The 22,495-nt window shown below is 53.4% G+C and overlaps 8 protein-coding genes across 8 annotated transcripts; 6 read left to right on the forward strand and 2 right to left on the reverse strand.

Moving 5' to 3' along the window:
* The first annotated feature begins 1,048 nt into the window (after positions 1–1,048).
* Positions 1,049–2,949, forward strand: B0H65DRAFT_293909 (arginine-specific carbamoyl-phosphate synthetase small subunit mitochondrial precursor). Its single transcript, XM_062823049.1, has 3 exons — positions 1,049–1,171; positions 1,254–1,525; positions 1,600–2,949. The coding sequence occupies exons 2-3, from the start codon at positions 1,346–1,348 to the stop codon at positions 2,779–2,781; spliced, it is 1,362 nt and encodes a 453-aa protein (XP_062678586.1). The 5' UTR covers positions 1,049–1,171; positions 1,254–1,345; the 3' UTR covers positions 2,782–2,949.
* A 642-nt stretch (positions 2,950–3,591) lies between these two features.
* Positions 3,592–6,145, reverse strand: B0H65DRAFT_293892 (uncharacterized protein). The gene has a single exon (XM_062823048.1). It carries the CDS (start codon positions 5,944–5,946, stop codon positions 3,775–3,777), a length of 2,172 nt encoding a protein of 723 aa, XP_062678587.1. The 5' UTR covers positions 5,947–6,145; the 3' UTR covers positions 3,592–3,774.
* Positions 6,146–7,679: 1,534 nt separating this feature from the next.
* B0H65DRAFT_511465 (uncharacterized protein) lies at positions 7,680–9,024 on the forward strand (the record flags this gene model as incomplete). Its single annotated transcript, XM_062828485.1, has 2 exons — positions 7,680–8,391; positions 8,462–9,024. 2 exons carry the CDS (start codon positions 7,680–7,682, stop codon positions 9,022–9,024), a joined length of 1,275 nt encoding a protein of 424 aa, XP_062678588.1.
* Positions 9,025–12,339: 3,315 nt separating this feature from the next.
* Positions 12,340–14,464, forward strand: B0H65DRAFT_293935 (siderophore regulation protein). The gene is made up of 3 exons (XM_062823050.1): positions 12,340–12,880; positions 12,934–13,493; positions 13,559–14,464. The coding sequence occupies exons 1-3, from the start codon at positions 12,525–12,527 to the stop codon at positions 14,392–14,394; spliced, it is 1,752 nt and encodes a 583-aa protein (XP_062678589.1). The 5' UTR covers positions 12,340–12,524; the 3' UTR covers positions 14,395–14,464.
* A 383-nt stretch (positions 14,465–14,847) lies between these two features.
* On the forward strand, positions 14,848–16,677 carry B0H65DRAFT_475813 (Golgi apparatus membrane protein TVP15). Its single transcript, XM_062827328.1, has 6 exons — positions 14,848–15,171; positions 15,326–15,397; positions 15,657–15,700; positions 15,770–15,784; positions 15,882–15,950; positions 16,043–16,677. The coding sequence occupies exons 1-6, from the start codon at positions 15,152–15,154 to the stop codon at positions 16,213–16,215; spliced, it is 393 nt and encodes a 130-aa protein (XP_062678590.1). The 5' UTR covers positions 14,848–15,151; the 3' UTR covers positions 16,216–16,677.
* Positions 16,678–16,808: 131 nt separating this feature from the next.
* Positions 16,809–18,140, forward strand: B0H65DRAFT_475818 (p21-C-terminal region-binding protein-domain-containing protein). The gene is made up of 3 exons (XM_062827329.1): positions 16,809–16,926; positions 16,985–17,127; positions 17,212–18,140. Exons 2-3 carry the CDS (start codon positions 17,023–17,025, stop codon positions 17,989–17,991), a joined length of 885 nt encoding a protein of 294 aa, XP_062678591.1. The 5' UTR covers positions 16,809–16,926; positions 16,985–17,022; the 3' UTR covers positions 17,992–18,140.
* Positions 18,141–18,154: 14 nt separating this feature from the next.
* B0H65DRAFT_432997 (chorismate mutase) lies at positions 18,155–19,044 on the reverse strand (the record flags this gene model as incomplete). The annotated part of the gene is made up of 2 exons (XM_062825034.1): positions 18,155–18,893; positions 18,974–19,044. The coding sequence occupies 2 exons, from the start codon at positions 19,042–19,044 to the stop codon at positions 18,155–18,157; spliced, it is 810 nt and encodes a 269-aa protein (XP_062678592.1).
* Positions 19,045–19,643: 599 nt separating this feature from the next.
* On the forward strand, positions 19,644–22,348 carry B0H65DRAFT_531210 (putative mitochondrial fission protein). The gene is made up of 4 exons (XM_062828938.1): positions 19,644–20,036; positions 20,175–20,778; positions 20,831–21,837; positions 21,907–22,348. The coding sequence occupies exons 1-4, from the start codon at positions 19,962–19,964 to the stop codon at positions 22,180–22,182; spliced, it is 1,962 nt and encodes a 653-aa protein (XP_062678593.1). The 5' UTR covers positions 19,644–19,961; the 3' UTR covers positions 22,183–22,348.
* Positions 22,349–22,495: the final 147 nt, after the last annotated feature.

Below are 22,495 nucleotides of genomic sequence, written 5' to 3' on the forward strand. Positions count from 1 at the left end.
CAGATTTGATTGTTCCTTCCTCTGTCTGCGTGCAACCTCCGTTGTTCGTGCAGCCGACCACGACGGCGGCTCTGGCGCAACCTGGGTTTGGAGCTTCAGAAGCTTGAAAGCGAAGCGAATTGCGATCCTACAAGTCCCCGCAACTTGAGTCACCGAAAGGGCGGGGGATCCACCTTTATCTCTCCGACTCCGAGATTTGGGGCGCCCCCGGGCAGAAGATGCCGAGCTGGAGTCGATTCTCTGTGAATGCTGTGGCTGGGGTTGTGGGCGGAGGTTGCGATATTGAACACCGGATGGCGGATGGAGGATTCCAGTTGTGAGGCTCCGGGACTAGTAGGGATGGTCAAAGTGGCATGTGGAACTTGCAGCGTAACGAAATCCCAGTCATCCCAACACCGCGATCAATTACCCCTCGGTCCCCGTAAATCGGCCTTTGGGACTCGCTAGCAGCGGGAGTCACCGAGTCATGGGCCAATCAGGTCGGCGCCGACCCTGCCACTTCGGCTGAAAAAGACAAAAAGCTCAAAAAATTGTGCCCGATCCAATGAAATGCCGCCCTTTTTCTATTTGCCTCTCCCACTTTCGCACCCTCTTTTATCTCGCGCGCATCCAAGTTTCCCTCCTCTACAACTCTAAATCTCCGTCATCAACCTTTGCCCATCTGCAAAACACTCAAAAACCCCAATCGGTTCCCCCGACTTTCGGACTCTTTCGTCCAAACCTTTTCCCCTCAGCTGAACTTGTCTTGTCACAATCTGCCCTTATGAACGGGCGCCCGTCAGTCTTCACCTCTCAGGTACGATAACGCGATAACCCCTCCATTGTCATGATATCCAGCCACCATCTACCCAGTCCATCAAGAAGTCCCCCGGATGAGCAACGAAACCCCCATACCAGCCTGACTCGCGATGCTGTATCGGAGAAGTTGGGATGACCCGCCATGAACCCAACGACCTGGATGCTTGGCGCCATTCCGCTTCAAGTTGGTTTTATAGATGTGGGCATCTGCGATCCTCAAGGCTTAGCTCGACGGATCCCGACTGCATATTTCTCTTAAGATATCGCAGCAGCCATCCTGGGGGAACTTCTCTTTCTCAATTCTGCCGCTTGCCGTTTGTTTGTTGTGTTTGACCAAAACTAATCTTATTGCGTTTATAGGATTATCTCTCAGGTCCGCATCTCCTCCGACCCCCGAGTCCGGGTTGACTCACCGCTTTCGGGTAGGAATACTGACGATAAATCATGTGTTGCAGACCATCTGTGGAGGGCCCTTAGCGCATAAGAGCCTCTCGTTACCCAGCAGCCTTACCAATCACCACCACACCCCATCACCCCTGAAGTCAAGATGTTCTCTCGCTTGGCCGCTCGTCTCCCCAAGGCGTCTGCCCTCAATGGCGTTGCCGCCCGTCAGGTTCGCAACCTGAGCCAGCCCGCCGTTACCGGCAGCAAGGGCAGGAACATGCCCGCCCGTGAGCCGCGCACTACTGCCGCTGCCACCGGCGCCGAGGCCACCTTCACCATCAGGGTGCGTACCTATAACTAGCCCCCTTGAGCATGCTCTTTGCCTCTACTTCTCGAAACTAACATATTGTCGTACAGGATGGCCCCGTTTTCCAGGGTACCGCCTTCGGTGCCAACTCCAACATCTCTGGTGAAGCCGTCTTCACCACCTCCCTTGTTGGTTACCCCGAGTCGATGACCGATCCCTCGTACCGCGGTCAGATTATCGTCTTCACCCAGCCCCTGATTGGCAACTACGGTGTCCCTTCGAACGAGCGTGACGAGTTCAACCTCCTCAAGTACTTCGAGTCCCCCCACATCCAGTGCGCCGGTATCGTCGTCTCCGATGTCGCTACCCAGTACAGCCACTGGACCGCTGTTCAGAGCTTGGGCGAGTGGTGCGCCAGCGAGGGTATTCCCGCCATCTCCGGTGTTGACACTCGTGCGATTGTCACCTACCTCCGTGAGCAGGGTTCCTCCCTCGCCAGGATCTCCATTGGTGACGAGTACGACGCCGATGAGGATGAGGGTTTCGTCGACCCCGGCCAGATCAACCTGGTCAAGCGCGTGTCTACCAAGGCTCCCTTCGTGGTCACCAACCCCAACGGCAAGTTCCACGTCGCTCTTATCGACTGCGGTGTCAAGGAGAACATCCTTCGCAGCTTGGTTAGCCGTGGCGCTTCCGTTACCGTCTTCCCCTACGACTACCCCATCCAAAAGGTTGCCGACAACTTCGATGGTGTCTTCATCTCCAACGGCCCCGGTGACCCCACTCACTGCCAGGAGACTGTCTACAACCTCGCCAAGCTTATGGAGACTTCCTCTGTTCCCATCATGGGTATCTGCCTCGGCCACCAGCTTCTTGCTCTCGCTGTTGGTGCCAAGACCATCAAGCTCAAGTATGGTAACCGTGCCCACAACATCCCGGCTCTTGACTTGACCACCGGTCAGTGCCACATCACCTCGCAGAACCACGGTTATGCCGTTGATATCAGCACTCTCCCCAGCGACTTCAAGGAGTACTTCGTCAACCTTAACGACGGCTCCAATGAGGGTATGATGCACAAGACCCGCCCTATCTTCTCTACCCAGTTCCACCCCGAGGCCAAGGGTGGTCCCATGGACAGCTCCTACCTCTTCGACAAGTATATGGAGAACGTCGAGCTCTTCAAGAGCAACTCCCAGGTCTACCGTGACAACAGGCCTTCTCAGTTAATGATTGACATTCTCGGCAAGGAGCGTGTTGGCGTTGAGCCCACTCCTCTTGCTAACGCTGCTTAAGCGGCGAGAACGTCTTTTCATTTTCTGATGAATGGTTTTTGTTGTTTGTTTTGGGTTTCTGGGTTTTAACACAACGAATATGGGTTTTGTAAAATGGGACTTTTTGAGCGACGTCCTCTCGTTAATAATGGTTTGGGGACCATGATATCTTTTTTACTACTTCAAGGGTGAATGAAATCAGCAAGATTCAATCGGGATTAGGCTGTTATGGCGCAGAGAGGATCATATGTAGTAAATACATACCAATGTGCTATTATATTCAAACGTCTTCTAGTCGTTGCATTCTATCCGTTCCTGGTAATTGTCCCATGTATTCCAGTCATATACTTCCCGTCTTCAACATTCAGGGGTCATGTTGACAGCGTAAGCACTGGTTGCTGGGGAGCATGGTTTCATTGAAGGGTAAACCAGCCCCTGTGCCCTGGCCAGGCTTGTGAAACCCAATGTCAACATTATCAAGCATGTCATTCTGGTTGATATGGACTGTCTCAAGTTGGAAAAAAAAACGCCCATCTTGTAGTTACCTTGGGGCATCAGCCATTCTTCTTCGTCATGAACAATAATGCGTTGGATATTCTTTGTACTGTGTTCTTTATTTCTGGTCTTCTTCGCTTGGTGTAGGTACATTCGCACCCTCGACTGGAAGGATGCGTCAACCCCTCCCTGCGCTGCTTATCCTGCTGTCTACCCTTACAGTTCTATGTTTTTTACAATGTACAAAATTTCTTTTGTGTTGGGGTCCGTCCCGCGATGCTGACCCCATGCCGTGCCGTCCATGCAGTAAGTACTTTTTGCTATATGTACATGCCGGAAAGACTATCAGAAAGACAACTTCTGTGAACCACAATACTGTCTTCTGTACTGGAACTTATTAACTGCCGAGCGTCGTCCCAGACGCCGCTCCTTTTTTCTTCTTCTTCTTCCTTAAAGACAGGGCGAAAGACAGGGGACTGGATAGCAGGTAGGTAGGGAGGCCCTCTAGTATCGATCCCTCTAGTATCGATCACCACGGAACCCACCGCCGCCGCCGCCTCCTCCACCACCACCACCACCACCACCACCACCACCATGGCCGCGTCTCCGTCTCCTAGGAGGACCACCCTCAAACGTAGGCAATGGCGCGCCGTCGAATCTCGACCTAGGTTCATCTCCACCGCCACCACCGCCCCTCCTCGGAGGCGGCTCATCGCGTCCTCCTCCTGAACCACCACCGGGCAGGTACCTATCACCACCACGGGACCGGCCAAATGGAGGGGGAGGCGGCCCGCCACGACCGCCGTCACCACCACCACCACCACCGCCCATACGACCACGGCGACGCTCCGCCTCACGATGTGGCGGCCTGATCCCGACAAACACCTCCTTTCCGCGATCGACAAACGAATCGTTGTCCTCGAATGTGTACCGGTTGATCTCGTCCTCGCGGCCCATGTCGCGGTGCCGGTCGCGGGTGTAGAACGACCGCATGTTTTGCAGACGGCGCTCTGCGAGCTCGGCGTTAACGGGCCTGTAGAGCAGCGAAGGGTGGGTGCGGGTCGCCTTCATCTCGTCGCCCGTGAGTGCGGGCTGGGGCACGCGGCCGCCACGGCCACGGGGGCCCGAGGGCGCGCCTTCAATGCCGGGATGTTGCCGGCCGGCAGCGGGACCGGAGGGGATGACTGGAGGGGGAAGGGGCTCGCGGGCTGTTGAGGATACTGATCCGCGGGTAGCAGAAGCAGCAGCGGCCACAGCCGCTGGCGCCGGCTCGAGCTCGGCGTTAACGAGACGGGTGGTAATGTTGCCGTCCTCTTCGTCACGTTCGTAGCGGACTTCCCACCGGGCGAGATTGCCGCGACCGCCTTCGGATTGCTCCGTCTCCGCCCACTCGTTCACCCGGTCGGGAGGGATGAAATCTACCCACAGCTCCTTGCGATTCCGCTCATTAGGCCAAATCTTTCCGTGGAGAGCGACACGAACGCGCGAGGCAGCCGCGACGGAGGTGAAGCTGACGAAAGCGTGGGTGCGTATTTGATCGAGATAGAAATCCTTGATGGAGTCTGGATCCGGCAGGCTGCCCGGGGGCGCGGCGAGCTCTTCGAGGTATTCACGGAGAATGTGAGGGCGGAGCGGTCTCATGAAGTTCTTGATGTATAGCGCTTGGGTGGCGGGGTGTTCGGAGGGGGCAACGTCTCGCTCGTCAATATCCATATCGGCCTCGTACTTTACAGCGCTCCGGTCGTACGCTGCCCGTTCGGGGGATTCTTGCTTGAGGTCGGCCTCGGTCTTTACACGGTCGCGGGACTCCTCCTCTTGGTCACGATAGTTCGAATCGCGCGGTTCGGAAGCTTCGCGGTGCTGTGGTGCTTCGTGCATCTCAGAAACCTTCTCTGAGTCGGCTACCTGGGGAATCTCGGGGTGGATAGTGGCGTAGGAAGCGTCTTTCCCGCCCTGCTCGTCATCGAGGGGTAGCACTGTTTCGCCGGGTTGACTTTCAAGCCCACTCATGCGCGTATCTTCGTCTTCTTGCTCGGTAGGGCGCGCACGCTTCCTAGACGTTTCTTCCTCAGGAGGGGGACTGCGAGATCTGCGCTTTCTGCTAGGTGTATCGCTAGTGAGTTCAGGAGCCACGGGTGCAGGTTCGGTAGATACGCTCTCTTCGACCTTCTCTTCCTTTTCTTCAGTTGTGTCGTCTTTGGTCGCAGGAACATTGTTTGCTTCGGGCGCAGATTCTGCGGCGGACTCTCTTGTCGGCTCGCTTGATTCCTCTTGTTTGACGTCCGGTTCTGTTTGTGTGGCGTCTTGCGCAATGGTTGACTTCTCTTCGGGAGCAACTGACTCAGGAGCTGGGGTGTCAGAGGCAGCTTCGGGCTGAGGTTCTTGCGAAGGAGCTTTCACCGGCGACGGGGCAGGGCTGCCGGAGCTCTTTGTGGCCTCATCTTCGGGTGCAGTCTCAACAGGTGCGTCGGTGGCCTCTGCTTCCTGATCCTGTTCCTTGTCCTGTTCCTTGTCATCCTCCTGCTCCGCCTCTGGGGGTGCGTCTCCTTCTTGCTGCGATGTCTGGGCCTCCTGGTCGTCGACAGTCAAGCGTTCGACAAGGTCGGCCTTCTTACCGGCCTGGGAGAGCCCGCGGCGCTTGAGCTCTTGACGTAGGTCAACGACTGTAAGCTTGCTCCAGTCAGTCGTCATGTTGACCGTTGATCCAACTGAAATTGGGGTATGTTGTGGCTATTGAAATGACAGCGCAAGGTAAAAATTGGGGTGGAGTTGGCTGTCTTTGCGGTGAATGAAGCCTGCGGCGAGCTTGGGACGGGACTTTTTTCAAGCAGCAGCATTGGAGCCACCCACACCACGGCACCCACTGTGGTCGGCACCCCGACGCTCGGACTCCCCACCGTCCCTAGGCGCAAAACGAGTGGTCGCCCCACGGCAAACGGAGGACAGGGTCCCCTCAGCTCCCCTGTCACGCCCCATTACCTAAGCACTGCCCCACAGTACGTACCTCCTTAGCTTCTCTGCATCCACAACGGTGACGTCGGTCATAGATTTCGAACAGAACAATGGCTTGAAACCATCAACCACTCTGCAATTGCATGGCTGTATCGTGGTGTGAGCCCTCAACTTCCACATCACATCTACAAAAATAAACCAATTGTAAATCCTATATGTCGACAAATTCGTCAGGTGTTTCATGTCCCTTGTGCCCTGACCTGGGGAACCCTTAGACATTACTCGACTGCATTGTCCAACCGTCCGGGCCAGGGATGAATTGAGCATTCAAGATGTTGCTCAAACTGGAAGCGTATGTGGATAGACGACTCATCGCTTCAAAAATATTCAGAACTCATCCCATCTCAGTCGTCGAGAGTTGGGCATCAGGATGGTGACACAGGCAGCTGCCTTAAGTCCCGTCAGCATCAATGCTCGGAAGTATCGTTGTACCTGGCAGCGGGAAGGACAGAACACGAACCGAGCCGAGATGGAAGGAGCTACCAAATCGGCAGGCACACAGCCTTGTTAGTCGAGTAGATGGAAGGAGAGGTCGAATGGGATGCAGCCGGACCGCATCGATCGTGACTTCCCAATTGTCCAGGCAACCGACTGGGTGGCACCTTCTCATTGAACCGCGTTGACCGCACCTCGACCAAAAAAATCAGCCACTCGTTCGGGTTGGGCGCCGAGGTCGTCAAGTCAAGAGTTCCAACGGAGTCGTGAGGCTATCCTGTCATCGCCGAACCAATTATAAATTTCGTCCCTACACCTCTCTTGACGTGCGGCGTTGAAGACATCTCATCGGGTGTTGGATGCGTGGTGCCCAAGCTTTGGCCGCACAACATCGATGTCGATGCGGGCATTGCGGAAAGCTTTTTACCTTATGCTTGTCCCTCCCCGACACTGTCACTGAAGAAGGACAAACAAAGCTCACTTCCTGGTTTCATCCAGGTTGCCGGCCAAAAGCGCTCTTTCATCTAGACTACAGCATTGTTTTCATTGTTCCGACTTCGAGACAAAGAAAACCCCAACTCCCAATCCGGACGGGACAGGAGGACCCCTCTTCAAAGCGGACTGCTCACAACTCGCCCATCCGCATACACTCCAGCTGTCTCCCGGCTCTCAACCCCGTCGAGCATCGTCTCTCGAACAAGGAAATCAACTGCAAGAGCACTTCCCTTGACCCTCACATCCCCACTTTGTATCGCTTCGATCACCCTTCGATTTTGACCTACGGTCTTCTCTTCACTTTCACCTCACCCAAGTTTCACATCTCATCAGAGAGTTCCGCGGAGCCTGGCGTTCTTTGAGCTTTTCCCCGTCATTCCTCCTTTTCTGTTCCCGTTCCCTCTTTTTTCTTCAACATGAAAACCTCACCTCGAAAGTCAGGAACCCAGCGCTATGCGCCCTACCAAACACGCACAAGAAATATGCGACCTTCTGCGATGGCCACTCCCAGCCCCACTATCACCGACGCCGACGGTGATGTCGACATGTATCTACTCCAAGCCCAGCTAGGCATCAGCTCGCCAAGCTTCACCGAGTTCTATTTTACCCCGGATGATGACAGCAGCGCAAAACTGGAGCTTCGTGGAGGTTATGTTGCTCCTGGAAGACAGACTACCCCTCGGAGGAAGCCAAAGGATTTGGTTTACCCCACCATCGAGGTGGCCATATCGCCCTCCACCAAAGGATCCGAGACTGATGAGGCGGATTTCGATGAGGAAGACGAGTCCGAGAACGATTACGATGATGACAGCGCCGACGATAACGATATTGATGACAACCGGGGTTATCATAGCGGCCACACCCAAACGACCAGCAGGCGCTTGACGCGTGAGACGTCTCGCAATCCGGCGTATAGCACCAACAGTAACTGGGACCAATATGAAGAAGTCCCTCGCCATCTTCAAGACTATGCCATGGTCATAAAGCGTGTCTCTGGATACGAGGACTGGAATGAGGAGCAACGTCATCTCCACAAACTCATCTTTCTAAGAGGCCTTCACCCGGTGATGCCAGCTTCATGGCGATGGAGCTACAAGATGTGGGGTATCGCTGAGGGCAACCTCACTCATGTCTTCGCGCCAGAGGATAGCAGGAAGGAGGTTATTATCAAGGCCTATGGGAATGAACTTGCTGGTACGTATGCTACTCCAACTTCCATCTCTGTCTTCTGCCAATTTATGCTGACTAGCTTGCTGTCCTTTAGCCTGTAAAGCACTCGAATCGGTGTTCCTTTGCACCCAGCACATCTTGGACTTTGAGAGGCTTGGTCAGCGCGAACTGATGGGGCCATACACCGCGAAAACCATCAGCCGCTATTGGAGATGGGCTTTGAAAGATGCAGGGCTGGACAAGTGCAAGTTTCCTCCGCTGCTTCTGGTGCTGGAGTACGAATACTCCCGCAGGAAAGATTTTGCCCATGAGATTTCTGATAGTGTAAGGAAGAGGGTAGAGGACGTTGCCCAGCGTTGGCGTGAGGTGCTCATGGACGAGGACACTGGGGAGTACGTTGCGGAACCGCCTACCATCTTTGTTTTCACCGTGGTTCAACACACCCTCGTGCTGTCCACTTACGATGCCGCATCGCCAGAACAAGGCGTCGTGCAGATCGAGAGAGTCGAGTTCAACGCGAGAGGGCTTTGGCTGTGGAACTCACTGACCGTCGCTATCGCTGTTCACATGGCTCGGGATACATTGATGAGGGCATGGAGATATGGATTCATTGGTGAAGTTCGACGCCAGAGAAGCAAGAAGGATCCTGATTTCTGAGATGACGGGCGGGCAAACGCATGGTTTGGCGTTGGTGATTTGGCGTTCAAGGCTTTCGCAATTTCAGTTTTTCACGTCTTTTCTCATGAACATCTCTTTGTAACGGAAGGATCTAATTTGCTTGCTTCGAAGATACCCTGCTACGGTTATTGCTGTTCTATCACACCCGGAATTTCTCTCTCCACATATACCTGCTTTGTGTTCTCGTGGGTTTGCAAGCAGTTCTCCGTTTTACTACGCGCAAAAACCTGGTCAAAGGTTCATGAGGTCGAGGAAGGTTGCCTTTCGATTATTCTATCAACTGATAGTTTGCTGGGGAAATATGGTGGGGCATTGTTTTAAGGCCTGTTGCCTATGTTTCCCTGTATGTTCGATGGGTTATTTCTCTCACAAGATTTGTTTAGGTACTATAATTTGCCCACAACTCTCCAAATGACAAGTGGTGTTGATATGGAAAGCTTCGTTCTGTTCGGATTGTTCATAGGAAGCTACATACCGACAAAGTGAGAGTCTGAACATCGATGTTTGCCAATGCACATGTAATATAAAGTAGTCAACATAAGTGATTGCTCAAACATAGTGGATTCCCTCAATGATTCCACAACCCTCATCCTAGGTACGTTCTAGGTAGTGCATCGTAACGAATTTTTCTTCAGAATTGCAGCACAAGACGTCAACAAATACGAAGCCAATCACTGGATTGGTGATTATGCGCCGGATTCCTAATCGTACCGGGAAGCATGCCGGTTGGTTGGTTGGAAGACTTCAACAGGATCAACGAGCCGAGGTGTTTTTAGGAACTGCGGAGGGTGTCTGGGAATATCGTTGATGAAAAGCTCCACCATATCGATCAAAGATCTATCGAGATAGCGAACCGAATCACACCGGATAGTGGGCGGGAGGACCTTTGTTTCTCTACTGGTCAGTCAAAAGGTAGACAGAGTCATGACATGGCGTCAAGCCTTCGTTAGTGTACGTATGTAGTTGGGTGCTGATCAACATGCATCAGAAGATCACGGATCCGGCCGAGCGAGCCTCAATTCGCACGTGGTCGAAGTGGTGTCTCCCGTCTTCTGTCAAGCGTCAACGAAAAAGGCTTCCGGTCTCCGGATCGGATGGGATGTTGACGTTTTCCTAGGGACTTCGGAAAACAATCCACATGGAGAGTGGAGTTCGGAGATGGTACCAAGTGGGCCGAGAGATAATGGAACTGATCCGAACCGATCCTCGTGCTAAGATGGAACTGATGCGGAATTGAAAAAAAGGCTTGGCAAATACTACGGCTGTACGGGTCCACAGAACCCCGATCATGGAATGATCTCCCTTTTTCGGGGCTATCGCTATCAGATCGTCGGCTGCCGGGGGTGGATGAGGTGATTGGTGTACTATCGGTCAGAAGATTAGATCACGTCGCTCAGGGGATGAGTAAAAATAGACTGTTCTCTTTTTGTCTGGACTGGGGTTGTAGTGTATTCGCAGTTGAGCAAGAGTGGCAGTCGGTTGAAGTAAAGAGAGTGAGTGAGCTTGTAGTCGACGTAAGATTGTAGTGATGATTTCAACTTTCAGTGAGCTTTGAAGGGAGGTTGAACACTTTGCAAACTCATGGGAGTGTACTGAAGGTGAGTTGATGACGAGGTTAACGAGCTCGTAACCCGGAGGCAAAAGTCCTTTCCATCACATGAACGGGGAGCACTGCTGTTTTACATAATATTGGCTGACCACCTTGAACTGTCGTGGACTGTCGTGGACTGTCCAATCTTGGTAAGGTTGTACGAGAGGAGATGTATGGTGTCCTGGATGTATGCACGATAGGCCGATCAGGGGAGTGCCAAGGTTATCTGATTGAGGCGGTCGAGGCGGGAGTCTTCCCATCATCAAAGCGATGCCTACCAAACTCCGAGCCCGACCTTGGTACGTAGCACCGCGACTGTTCGCATCGTACTGAGTCTGATCTCGTGGTCCGTAACGTGAGTAAATGTCCGCGGTAGAGCAGGCCCGAACGGAAAGATATGATGTGTTCGGCGGGGGTGGGTGTTGCTTCAAAACCTCACGAGTAGGAAAAGAAACCCCAATGTACACCTCTACATGGATATAAAATGTTAGCTTGGTTTTTGCGGGTGGCAAAGAACCTTCAATTCTGCACAAGAAATTGCTTTCTTGCCGTTTGCCTTTTCCCTGTTTCTTGTAGGACTGCCGTACGGAGCTAACATTTTACATCCATGCAGAGGTGTAAATAAACGAGAGTTGACAGCGGCGCATTATGTAAAAATACAGAGTAAAATTGGCCGGATTACAGACCCGTCGCTGCGTTCCCGTACCCAAGGCACGCATCAAGGAACCCCGGTCATTCTCATCTAAGCCCTGTCTGCTGACATTGCGCGGGCTTTGATTGGCCAGATTGAGGGTATCTTGTGGGTCACTTATTCCCTTGCGGCATCTCCCCAAGTCGACCAGTGACACTGGGCCTGCAAAAGGGCCTTTCTCATCCTGTAGCCAGCCCAATTCCACGTCCCATGATCTCAAATCAGGTCTCCCGAACAAATGCGGGTTTGATTTTTGTTGTGCAAAATCCTATCTGTGTCGTTCTGTAAAATCAAACCACGTTGTTCTATTGTGGCCCTCCTCCAGGCTAAGACACTGTCGAACCTTCCTCCCTCCCAGACGCGTTTGTCCTCGGCAACGACTAGCAACAACCCCTGGGTGAACCTTCCAACCGTCTCTCAGCCCTTTGGTCGCCAGGATTATCCGTAGATCAGATAACAGATCTGTGGAGCAGTGGAGTAGTAATCAGAAGCACAACAGAGACTCTTGAGGCAAAGGGGGAAGGATATGCAGACATTCGTCTGTCCACTCACCTAGAAGACGCAAAAAGACAGAAACGTTGCCTTTTCTGTCCACCAACCCTTTTGCTCCATCTCCCCATCTGTCACCTCGGATCCCAACCGACTTCGCCATCCTCGTGCACTCTACTGGAGTACACAACCGTCCAGGTCTTGCCACCAGCGCGAACTCGCTCGTACCACAACCGGACTCCCTGTCCAAGCCTTTTCTTCCAGCATAACCAACTCCTGATTCAGCGGCACCCTGCTGCCGTCTGTAGCACCGGCTTTCTCTGGCCATTTTCCCCATCAGTCGTCTGTTTCGGACACCCAACACGTGCTGTTCTCCTGGTACAAACGCTCGGTACTGGCCAAGATCCCGCCTGATCGTTAGCGGATATTGCCCAGAGATTGGGGTGGCTTACTTGTCATCCAAGTACAACTCCAACGATCGATCTTGGCATGTGTTTGACCGCCGACCTCGATACCGTTTCCACCACTTGACGATCACGGAGCGACATCGAAGCCAGCCTGCGCAACCTCGAGACTCCCGGCGACGTACAGCATCCACTTTCTTTCGAGCAGGCTTTCAACACATTGTGTCCCTTCTCAAGACGGATAACTAGCCTTCAGCAAACGTATCGTTAGATTGAGATCGAAACACAAACACATCGAGAAGGAATGGCATTGCCGGATGACACTCGCCTTATGAATAACCAAACTTCCACCGAAAGTAACTCAGCACCTGGCCGTACGGCCCTTCCATCAAGGCCACCCCCAATGACCCAAAGTAACGAGCCCCCGAAGCACGAGTCAACCGGTCCGGTTGACGAGGCGTCTTCCAAGTCCAAATCCGGGCCCTCGCCGAATTCAAAGAAAGCGGGGCATGCTGCACAGAGCCCATCTGGTCGCAAGAAGTCTCCAAAAACTCTATACTCCCAACCAGCACAATCTTCAACCGAGACCGTAGGGGTGGTAAACGTTGCAACGCTGGGACTTGTGCCTTCTGTTCAAGGTCATGCAGGTCAAGTCTGCAGGTATGGATATTCCTTTCCTATTGATTGAATCTGAAGCGCTAACGGCTGAGTAGCAATTGTGGTACAACACATACTCCTCTTTGGCGAAGATCCCCTCAAGGAGCCATCATTTGCAATGCTTGCGGACTGTACCTAAAGGCGCGTAACGCGGCTCGCCCCGCCAACATAAGGCGCCCCCCGAGTGTGATGGCGAGCAATGTTAGGCAGGCCCCGACCAAGTTGTCCCCCAAAGCAACTGCACCGTTATTGCCGAGCAACCCGGGAGCAACATATGTGGCCGCCGATCAGACGCCGTCAGGATCGTGCCCTGGAGGCGGAAGATGCAACGGCACAGGTGGTGCGGAGGGGTGTGGTGGTTGCCCCGCATATAACAACCGTGTTTCCAAGAGTGCCAGTCTCGACGTTCTGAAATGTCAGGGCGCAGCAGCCGCGTCTTGCAAGAAACCTCAAGCAGCAGAGGGCAGTGGGGAAGAACCGACCGAGGTGGATATCACCGCCTTACACGTACAGTCGCAAAACACCACCGTTGTCATTGCTTGCCAAAACTGCGGCACTACCATTACTCCGCTCTGGCGAAGGGATGAAGCCGGTCATACCATTTGCAATGCGTGTGGTAAGTGCATGAACCTACTGTCCAGACAACTAGGAATGGGATGAAATATGCTAACCTGACTGAAGGTCTCTACTACAAGTTGCATGGCGTGCATCGGCCAGTGACCATGAAAAAGGCAATAATCAAACGGAGAAAACGGGTGATTCCTGCCGCCGGAGGTGAGACAGGGAATGAGCCAAGTGAGGCTCCAGATTCACCACCCCCGGCACCGGAACCTCCGATGGAGAAGGGTACGGTCAACGAAGATGGATCTGTTAATCTCGGAATCCGTCGACGTCCAGTACGACCATTGACCCTCGTGCCTGAGGATGAATTGCGACGAAACAGACAGGCATCACCGCTGTCTTCAGCCGACTTGGGACAGTATCACTCATCTCATATGAATCACGGAGCTCGTGAATCTCTCACTTATGAGAATCGGCTGGCCCCAATTCATTCATTGGCGCTCCCGGTTGATCGACAATCGTCCCTATCACCAGCATCATTCCTATCCCCATCAAGGAAGCGGTCGATATCCGCTGTGGAGAACGAATCTTCTACTCATAATGACAATGAAAGTCATAAGCGTTTGTCATCCATCAAATCCATTCTCAATCCGATGCCGAGTTCCGAGATGCACCGAGAGGCCTCGCCGGCAGACCAGTTACGGATGCAACAGCCCTCCCGGTCCCCAGCCATGAGCAGCCTGACTCCAGCACCCAGCCCAGGATCATTCTCAAACAGCACGGTCATCGGTACACCAACATCAGCCCCGACCATGCGGAGTGGTTCAAGGGATCCTCTTAGTGATGGTGAGCGGCTCAAGGCAGAGCGAAGGGCAGCGTTGGAGCGCGAGGCCGAAATGATGAGAAAGTTGCTGGCCGCAAAGGAAAGAGAGCTCGCCGAATTGGGTTATGATTAATATGCGGAGGCTGAAAAAGCGCATTCTGTGATTTTGAGGGATACTTACGGAGTTACTTGGGAGAGCATACCCTTGGGTTTTGACTGTTGTATAGATAGATAGCAACGGAAGGCATAGTCTTTCTGAGGAAAGCCGAACATTACCTGGACACAAAGTTTGTGTTACAAAATCCTCTCCAGGCTTGGTAGTTTTGTATCTGTTCGTCGAATTCACTGGGCTTGATTTCTATGGTAAAAGCCATCTCGTCGCTGTACCCCTTAACTGCATCCCCTATTTGCAACACCCTGCTATGGTGAAGCTTAATGCGGCAATTGAAGTTTCAGAGTTGACGGAAAGCCCCTGCCTTGACAGGCCGCCGCAGGCGTGACATGGGCTACGTCAGCGTCGTAGGGCGGAGCTTCCACGTTGCCGCGCGTTTGGGCCCGGTTTAGTGGACGATGTACCCCGGCTCAGGCGCATCGTTAGGGACCACCCGACCCTCCTGTGAGGCTGTGACCGGCCGCCAACCTCCACAGATTCCTGACCTTGAGCTTCGATTGTTCCAGGCAACACTTTTACACTATCCTTACAACATCTTTCGTCGCGACGTCAAGTACCACCTCTACGTGGTCATATCTCTATCTACAATCGCGCGACTCTCCGAGACTCGATCCCGATCGATTGCCTGACCACACCGAATTCGCCAGATCGCAACCATTTCCTCCGTCTTTCTATCAACCTTTGCGACGCATTCGCTTTAAAATACCACAACGCCAGGATGGATCTCTCTGACTCTTTGTACGTTTACAATCCCGCCCACCCGTGCGACTGTGGATGAATCCCGAGAAATCATGAAGACGGCGATCAAGGCTGCTGGTCCCCAATGCTTCGCGAATCCAAGCACCCATTCAAGGTCCAGAACAGCTTGCTAACATTATATCCCACTCTCCAGTCGCATTGTCAACCTCGCGGTTGCGGTGCTCATGATCCTGGGCGGTGTCTCCCAGTTCTTGTCTCTCGGAATGTACGTTCCCTCATCTTACGCTCATCGACATGTCGAACAATACACGGACTCAATGCGCTTCTCTCTTCCTGAGCGGACGGATTCCTCGGACGCAAATTTGGCGGCCGCCGGGGTTGGTCAAGGTCCTGGAGTTTGGATGTCTCCCGGCTGCCAGTGCGCGCCCGCCTACACCCGCGGAGGGGGTTATAACTTCGCCCGAGCTGTGCGCCGGTTGATGAAATAATATGGGATTTGAAACTGACGAAGTTATTGTTGACAGTCAATCAATGATCCTCGGATGCTACACGATCCTTTTTGGTGCCTGTAAGTGATCGCAATATCCTTTGACAGTAATGTCCAAATGGGGTTTCAAAACGCTAACACTTCTTACAGCCACCGGTCTCATGGGTAATGCGCTCCCCTTCCCGCTGACTTACAAGCCGTCTCCAACCTCTTCGGGCCGTGAACATAACCTACTAACCCGCTTTCTTCGTCCTACGTACAGAGTTCCAGATCCCTCACCAAGTCCAGCGCTATGCTTCGTTCATGTTCTCGTTCCTCGGCCGTGGCGTTTGTACGTTATTGTCCCCCCTCCTCCTTCTCCTGCTGTTGCCAGGTTCGTGTACACAGCTGGGGCTTGGCTAATCGTCGTTTTTAACTATGCAGTTTACATGTTCGTCGGCAGCATCATTCCCCACGGACACTGGGCTACCATCATTATCGGCTCGATCATCTTCCTTGTCGGCGTTGCCTATGCCGCTCTCGAATTCGTGCCCTCGATTGAGCCGCCTGCGAACATGCGCGAGGCGGATGCGGGCTGGGGTGCTGAGCAAGTGTAATCCATGAAACACGCACGAATTGAGAAGTGAAGCTCTGCCGAGGGTGGGTCATGCGAAAGTCTGAGAAGGCATTCATGACTGACACGGCTGATGAGTACCGAGGAAAATGTCATGTCGGCCGAGACGAGATGATTGGGTTGCGAGATGAGGTGGAATATTGCCTGTTTGACAGCTTTAGGAACGCTGTCGGTGATTTGCTGGTGTCGAGATGTTGAGGGACAGTGTGCTCCAAGTTGAATGGAGTACAAGTGAGAGGGTACGTGTTGGCTTTTAGTAGACAACACCTGAGGATGGGAAAGAAGATCTCAACGATTTAGCCTACGCATTAGATTGAGGGCAGCAATTGTGCTGCCATGTCAATATTTTGGACAAGACTGGCTTGGAATTCACCGGCATCCATAGACAGGCAGTGATTGTGAGAATGACGTAGTCTCCGTCTTTCAAAGTTCGTGATTACAGCCGTCCATCCACTGGGTCCAACGTGGCTGGAAATCCGGGCCACCCCCTTTTTTTAAGTTTTGCCAGAGCGATGGTTGTCCTAGCAACTGCTTGTCCTCATTTGTTGCCGACATCGGTAAAACGGGGCAGGGTTAGGGTTCATGCAGGCAGGCGATAAGGTCCGTCCTTATCGAACCAAAACCTTAAGGGCTGCATTACAAAATTTTGAGCTCGACGGCCTGAGTGACCTCAAAGTCAACCACATATCACAAGGTGAGGACCCCCGTGAACACGATTTTTTGTGAAATTTGTGACTAACAAGTCGAACAAGGATAATTTTTATCGAGTCATTCAAGCAATACATTCAAGATGGGCAAGAAGAGATCAAGAGAGGAAGCCCAGAAGGAGGTCGTCCAGAACGACTCCACAGTCGATAAGATGGATGAGGATAGTGACAGCTCAGACTCGGATGAGGTGAGTAGTAGTGAACACAACCAACCATTGCACTTACTTCCTATTGGGGGAATCAAATTACTAACACAGGCTTGGAAATAAAAGGATATGGACATCATCAACGTCGACTTTGAGCTATTCAACTACGACAAGGACATCGACTTCCACGGCGTCAAGACGCTTCTCCGCCAGCTTTTTGATGCCGACGCCCAGCTCTTCGACCTCTCCGGCCTCAGCGACATGATCATCGAGCAGAACACCATCGGCTCGACGTGCAAGGTGGACGACAAGGCCAACGACGCCTACGCCTTCCTGACCGTGCTCAACGCGTGGGAGCACCGTGAGAAGAAGCCCGTCGCGCAGCTGATCGAGTACCTGTCCGACAAGGCCGTCAAGGCCGGTGACTCAAGCCTGGCCGTTCTGCCTGAGCTATTGACTTCCGGCAAGGCCCAAGTGGGCATCGTCCTGTCGGAGCGCCTCATCAACATGCCGGCCGAAGTCATCCCGCCCATGTGGAACATGATGATCGAGGAGATCGCGGACGCCGTCGACGACAAGGAGCCGTACGAGTTCACGCACTACCTGGTGGTGTCGCGCGGGTACGTCGAGGTCGCGTCGAGCCTGGACCAGGAGGAGCAGAAGCGCAAGCGGGCCCGCGGCGAGAAGGGTCTGCAGTACTTCCACCCGGAGGACGAGGAGATGCGCAAGCATGCTGTCGGTGCGGGAACCTACACTTTTACCAAGGAGGGCGACTCGGCCGACAGCAAGCGCGCGTTCCAGGAGCTCGGCGTCAAGTCACAGGGCTTCATGATGCTCATCGAGGCGGGCAAGTTTAAGAAGGCTGTTAAGGCTATTGGGGATTACATTGGCGCGGCGGCCAACTAATTTACTGTAATGAATTACAAAAAAAAAGATGGAAGCTCCGGGAAAGGGGGAATATGAACGGGAAACTTTAACGCATCGTCAGTTCCTGCCTGCATGCTTGTTTTTCTTCTATCAACCGTCGCTTACTGGTGAGCTTTGATGCCGAACGTTCCTTGCATCATGGCTATTGGGCGGGCGTCGGCTCCAGTCTCTGTATGAGGTACTCGACCTCGACCTCTTTGGTAAGAGGAATCACGAATTCCTCGTACATAGCCACGACGGCCTCGACGTTGATCTTGCGCTGGCTCTCCGCCTCAGAGGCGCCTATCGATGGGTCGGTACCGTAGGTCTCCGCCTTGAGCTTCAGTCTCTCCAGCACCTTCTTCTCAACAGCCTTGTTGGTGATAGCCTCCCCAATGGCTTCGCGATCGCCGGCCTTGATATACTTTGTGAACTTTTCCGTCTCAGACTGGAACTTGGATTCGGCAACGAATTTGCCGAAGTGAATGCGCCGGGAGATGGCCTGCAGGCAGGCGATATCGCAAGTAGCAGAGGACCCGTAGTTCTCCTTGTTGGCACCACGGTCCTCACGGCCAAAGTCGGGGCACACGCTGGGAAGGAACTTTTGCGTATAGAACTCCTTGATCTTGTCGTTGACGTTGACGTTGTTGGGGTGGAGGATCTGGGGGTAGTCGATCGGTTCGAGGATGGGCTTCTGCACGGCGTCGGGGAAGAAAGGGTATTCGTCGGGCGACTCGTAGCGGCGCATGAGCGACTGGAGACGCTCTTGCTGCCAGAGGTACCAGTCCATCAAGCTGAGGTCGGTGTCGGGGAGCGGGACGGCGCCAGGGATGTAGATGTTGTGGTTGAGGGGGAACTGAACACGCTCTATCAGATGGAAGATGATGGTATCCTCGAGACGACTATTCCAATGCGCATGTCAGATGGCCTGGATTTCAAACGCAGGTGCAAACCGTTCAATGCTTGGACGCTTTTGACTCACATCAACTGGTAGCGAATGCGCGAGAGATCAAGCGCCTTGTCGACGTCAGACAGGTCGATGATAGCGTCCATTTTGAGAGCCGAGTGGTCACTAGGAATTGAGGGGATTAGGTTGAGATGTAAGGTACGAGATCAATTGGTATAAAGGAGAAGAAGCTGTTGTTGCGTGCGGTGAGTGTGAGCCCCTCCTGAGGACCCTCAATCGGGAAAGTTGGGACCAAACAATCGCACTTCGATATCGGAGGACAATCGGATTCCACGTTGCAAAGCTAAAATTTAGGTATGACGCACCAGCACAGCGGATCCGGTACCCCACTGGTCTTCAGTGTTTCTCTCGGGCAGACACCGGATCCCTGCTCTGTCACCCCCTTCTGAATGGAGCCAAGCCTGAATTGGCGCGATTCCGCGTGCGGGGAGCCAAGGGGGGTGAGGGGAAAATGGAAATTGAGGGGGCGCGTCTTCGGCTGTCGGTTCGTGGGTGTGGAAATCCACATCCACATGCTGCGACCAGCCTGCTGCCAGCCGCAGAGGCGTGTTCAGAGGGTACCTTCCAAGTGATGTGCCCCATGAGCGTGATGGTGGTATCTGCTAACAGCCCAGCTGAAGTGATTCCTGCCACGGCGCTTTGCCTGTGCCGCACCCACTCACGCAAGAGCTCTAGAGCGAGGTACCTTACCTTAACCTCTACACCATTCCATCCCATCTGTCTCAATTAATTCAGCCTGCCGTGGTTACATGCTGCTGCCCCGGGCTCTGGCATTGACAACATCGCGTCGGCATTGCCACCACTAGCCGCAGCTGCGCTCGATCCCGGTTGTGCGGTTTTGCAGCGATAGTAGCGCTCGCAGGATTTTCTCGCCCCGTCGTCGTCCAAGTGTCCTGCTTCTATTCGACCTCTCCGCGCTTTAGTAGTTCGTCGGGCGGCAACAACCTCTTGGGCATTTATTCGAACCTCTATCTATTGGGTAGCAGCCTTCCAGTGCCAACGGATGGCCAGCTCCGACCAGAACCGTGATGCGTTCCCCGACGATGTGTCGATTGATGACGATACCTCCGTAATCTCTGTGAGCTCTCCTCACCTCCGTCCTTCTACACTCTTTCTACCACTATGACCCCCTTCTGTCGTCCCTAAATCCCATTCGCATTGCGCCTGGCGCAGCCCGAGAGTCCCAGACTAATGAAAGATGGGGGAACTGCAACAGACGCGGGGTCTTGAGGCCTTCGGTCGCAAAGTGACGACAACCGCAAGTCACTTGATAGGCCCCATTACCGACCCGACCTCTCATCCTCACTACCAAACCGCCATGACCGAGATACACAAGCAGCTCCAGAAGCCCACGCTTCAACGGAGCGTCTTCGCTATAGCGCGTACTACGCCCACCGATTTAGTGCGCTCCAAGCTGTCGTCAAAGGAAATTGAATCTCGAGCACTGGCCTACGTGCCCGATGAGCTTCTCAGAAACATCCCTGCCAGCTCCAACTCATACTCGTTATTCCAGGGCTTTCAGGCCAGTTTTCCCGACTTTACCGATGATGGAAAGAAGCACAAGCGACGGGTTTCTCGGGGGAGGAAGATGCTCGATGAGAGCCCAGTGCAACCAGGAAGCCCACACGCGGTACAGAGGTTAAAGAAGGACAAAGCGTCAATGATGCACCAGCTTGAAATGCTTGGTGTTCGGAAGAATATGGCTAGCAGCGAGATCCGTGAGATTGACAACAAGATTGCCAACCTGCACGGCATGAGAAAGATCATTCTCGACAGGTTGGCTAATCTTGAAAAAGAGGAGGCGGTGCTAGAACATGACAGTAAGTGTTTCTGTTCTTAATTTTTGGACCTCTTACTAACCACAAGTTGTAGTCATGGATGTTGAGAGCCGGTTGGACGAAGCTCAAGAACTTGCTGATGAGGAGGAATTGTTGGCTATGGCGACACCGAACAAATCTGAGGAGGATCTATCAAGAACTGAAGAAGGATTCATGTCGCAATCGATCTACGAGAAATTGCCAGCTGCCAACACTGCTCCGGGCAAGAAGAAGCCTCGCAACCACCGCAAGAAGTCACTCCCGATTCTCCACGAGCATTTTGAACCAGGCACCATGATCCGCTCGATGCGCGCGCACCAGGATAACATCACGGCTCTCGACTTCGACGCTCCTTTTGGTCTTATGGTTTCCGCTGCTGTGGATGACTCGGTTCGTGTTTGGGACTTGAACGCGGGACGCTGCATCGGTACTCTTGAAGGTCACACGGCATCTGTGCGCACTCTTCAAGTCGAAGATAACTTCTTGGCTACTGGTTCAATGGATGCGACAATCAAGCTGTGGGACTTGAGCAAGGCCCACTACGACCCTCAGGGTAGCCAGGAGGTCGACGAGGAGGACGAGGACCTTGCCTTTGTGAACCCGGATGATCACGCAGTCGACCCACCTGCCGGAAGCATGGCTGATTGCCCTCTTTTCACTCTGGAGGCCCATCTGGACGAGATTACGGCTTTGCATTTCAGGGGAGATGTGCTCGTTTCTGGTTCCGCCGATAAGACGCTTCGTCAGTGGGATCTCACCAAGGGTCGTTGCGTGCAAACGTTGGACGTGATGTGGGCCGCCGCCCAAGCCACCGCTATGGGTAGCAGTGACGGTCCCTGGAGGCAGACCAGCCGCTCTGCCGACGGATCGGCAGACTTCGTTGGTGCTCTGCAGGTCTTCGAATCTGCTCTGGCTTGCGGTACTGCTGACGGTATGGTTAGACTCTGGGATCTGAGAAGCGGACAGGTGCACCGAAGCCTGGTTGGACATACTGGCCCGGTTACCTGCCTCCAGTTTGACGATGTTCATCTCGTTACTGGCAGCTTGGACAGAAGTATTCGTGTAAGCAATCCCTTCATTCAACTATGACACCACGAAACGAACTGGCACTGACATTGCTTTTCATCACAGATTTGGGACCTTCGCACTGGATCAATCTTCGACGCTTACGCATATGATCACCCTATCACCAGCATGATGTTTGACACCCGCCGGATTGTTTGCGCTGCTGGTGAGGATGTGGTCAAGGTGTACGATAAGGTTGAGGGACGGCACTGGGATTGTGGCGCCGGCATCACTGAGGCGGAGAAGGCCAAGTCCCCTGCCATTGTCGAACGCGTGCGCATCAGGGACGGCTACATGGTTGAGGGCCGTCAAGACGGTGTCGTCGGCGTCTGGACATGCTAAAAGCGACATGAATCGGGGGTTTGCATTGCTTGTACGAATATGACACTATACGACACGACTTGAACAGGATTGGAGCAAAGGGGCGGCCACGTATATTGATTTATATATTTTTATGAAGAAGACTCGTTTAGCGATAAAATGAAGTCAATGTTAGGGTTCTTTGGATACCTTTGGGTATTTATGAATGTTCGTCTCCAACGCCAAGGTTGTCTAGAAGGCAATATACACCAGCTACACTTGGTGTCCTTCACCGCACCGGTGCAAAACTGAGTCGATCCAAGGTTGAGTGATGTAGCCCCGTTATTTATATGTC

This window comes from Neurospora tetraspora, assembly GCF_033439725.1.
Source record: "Neurospora tetraspora strain CBS 560.94 chromosome Unknown B0H65scaffold_7, whole genome shotgun sequence".
Classification (NCBI taxonomy): Eukaryota; Fungi; Ascomycota; class Sordariomycetes; order Sordariales; family Sordariaceae; genus Neurospora; species Neurospora tetraspora.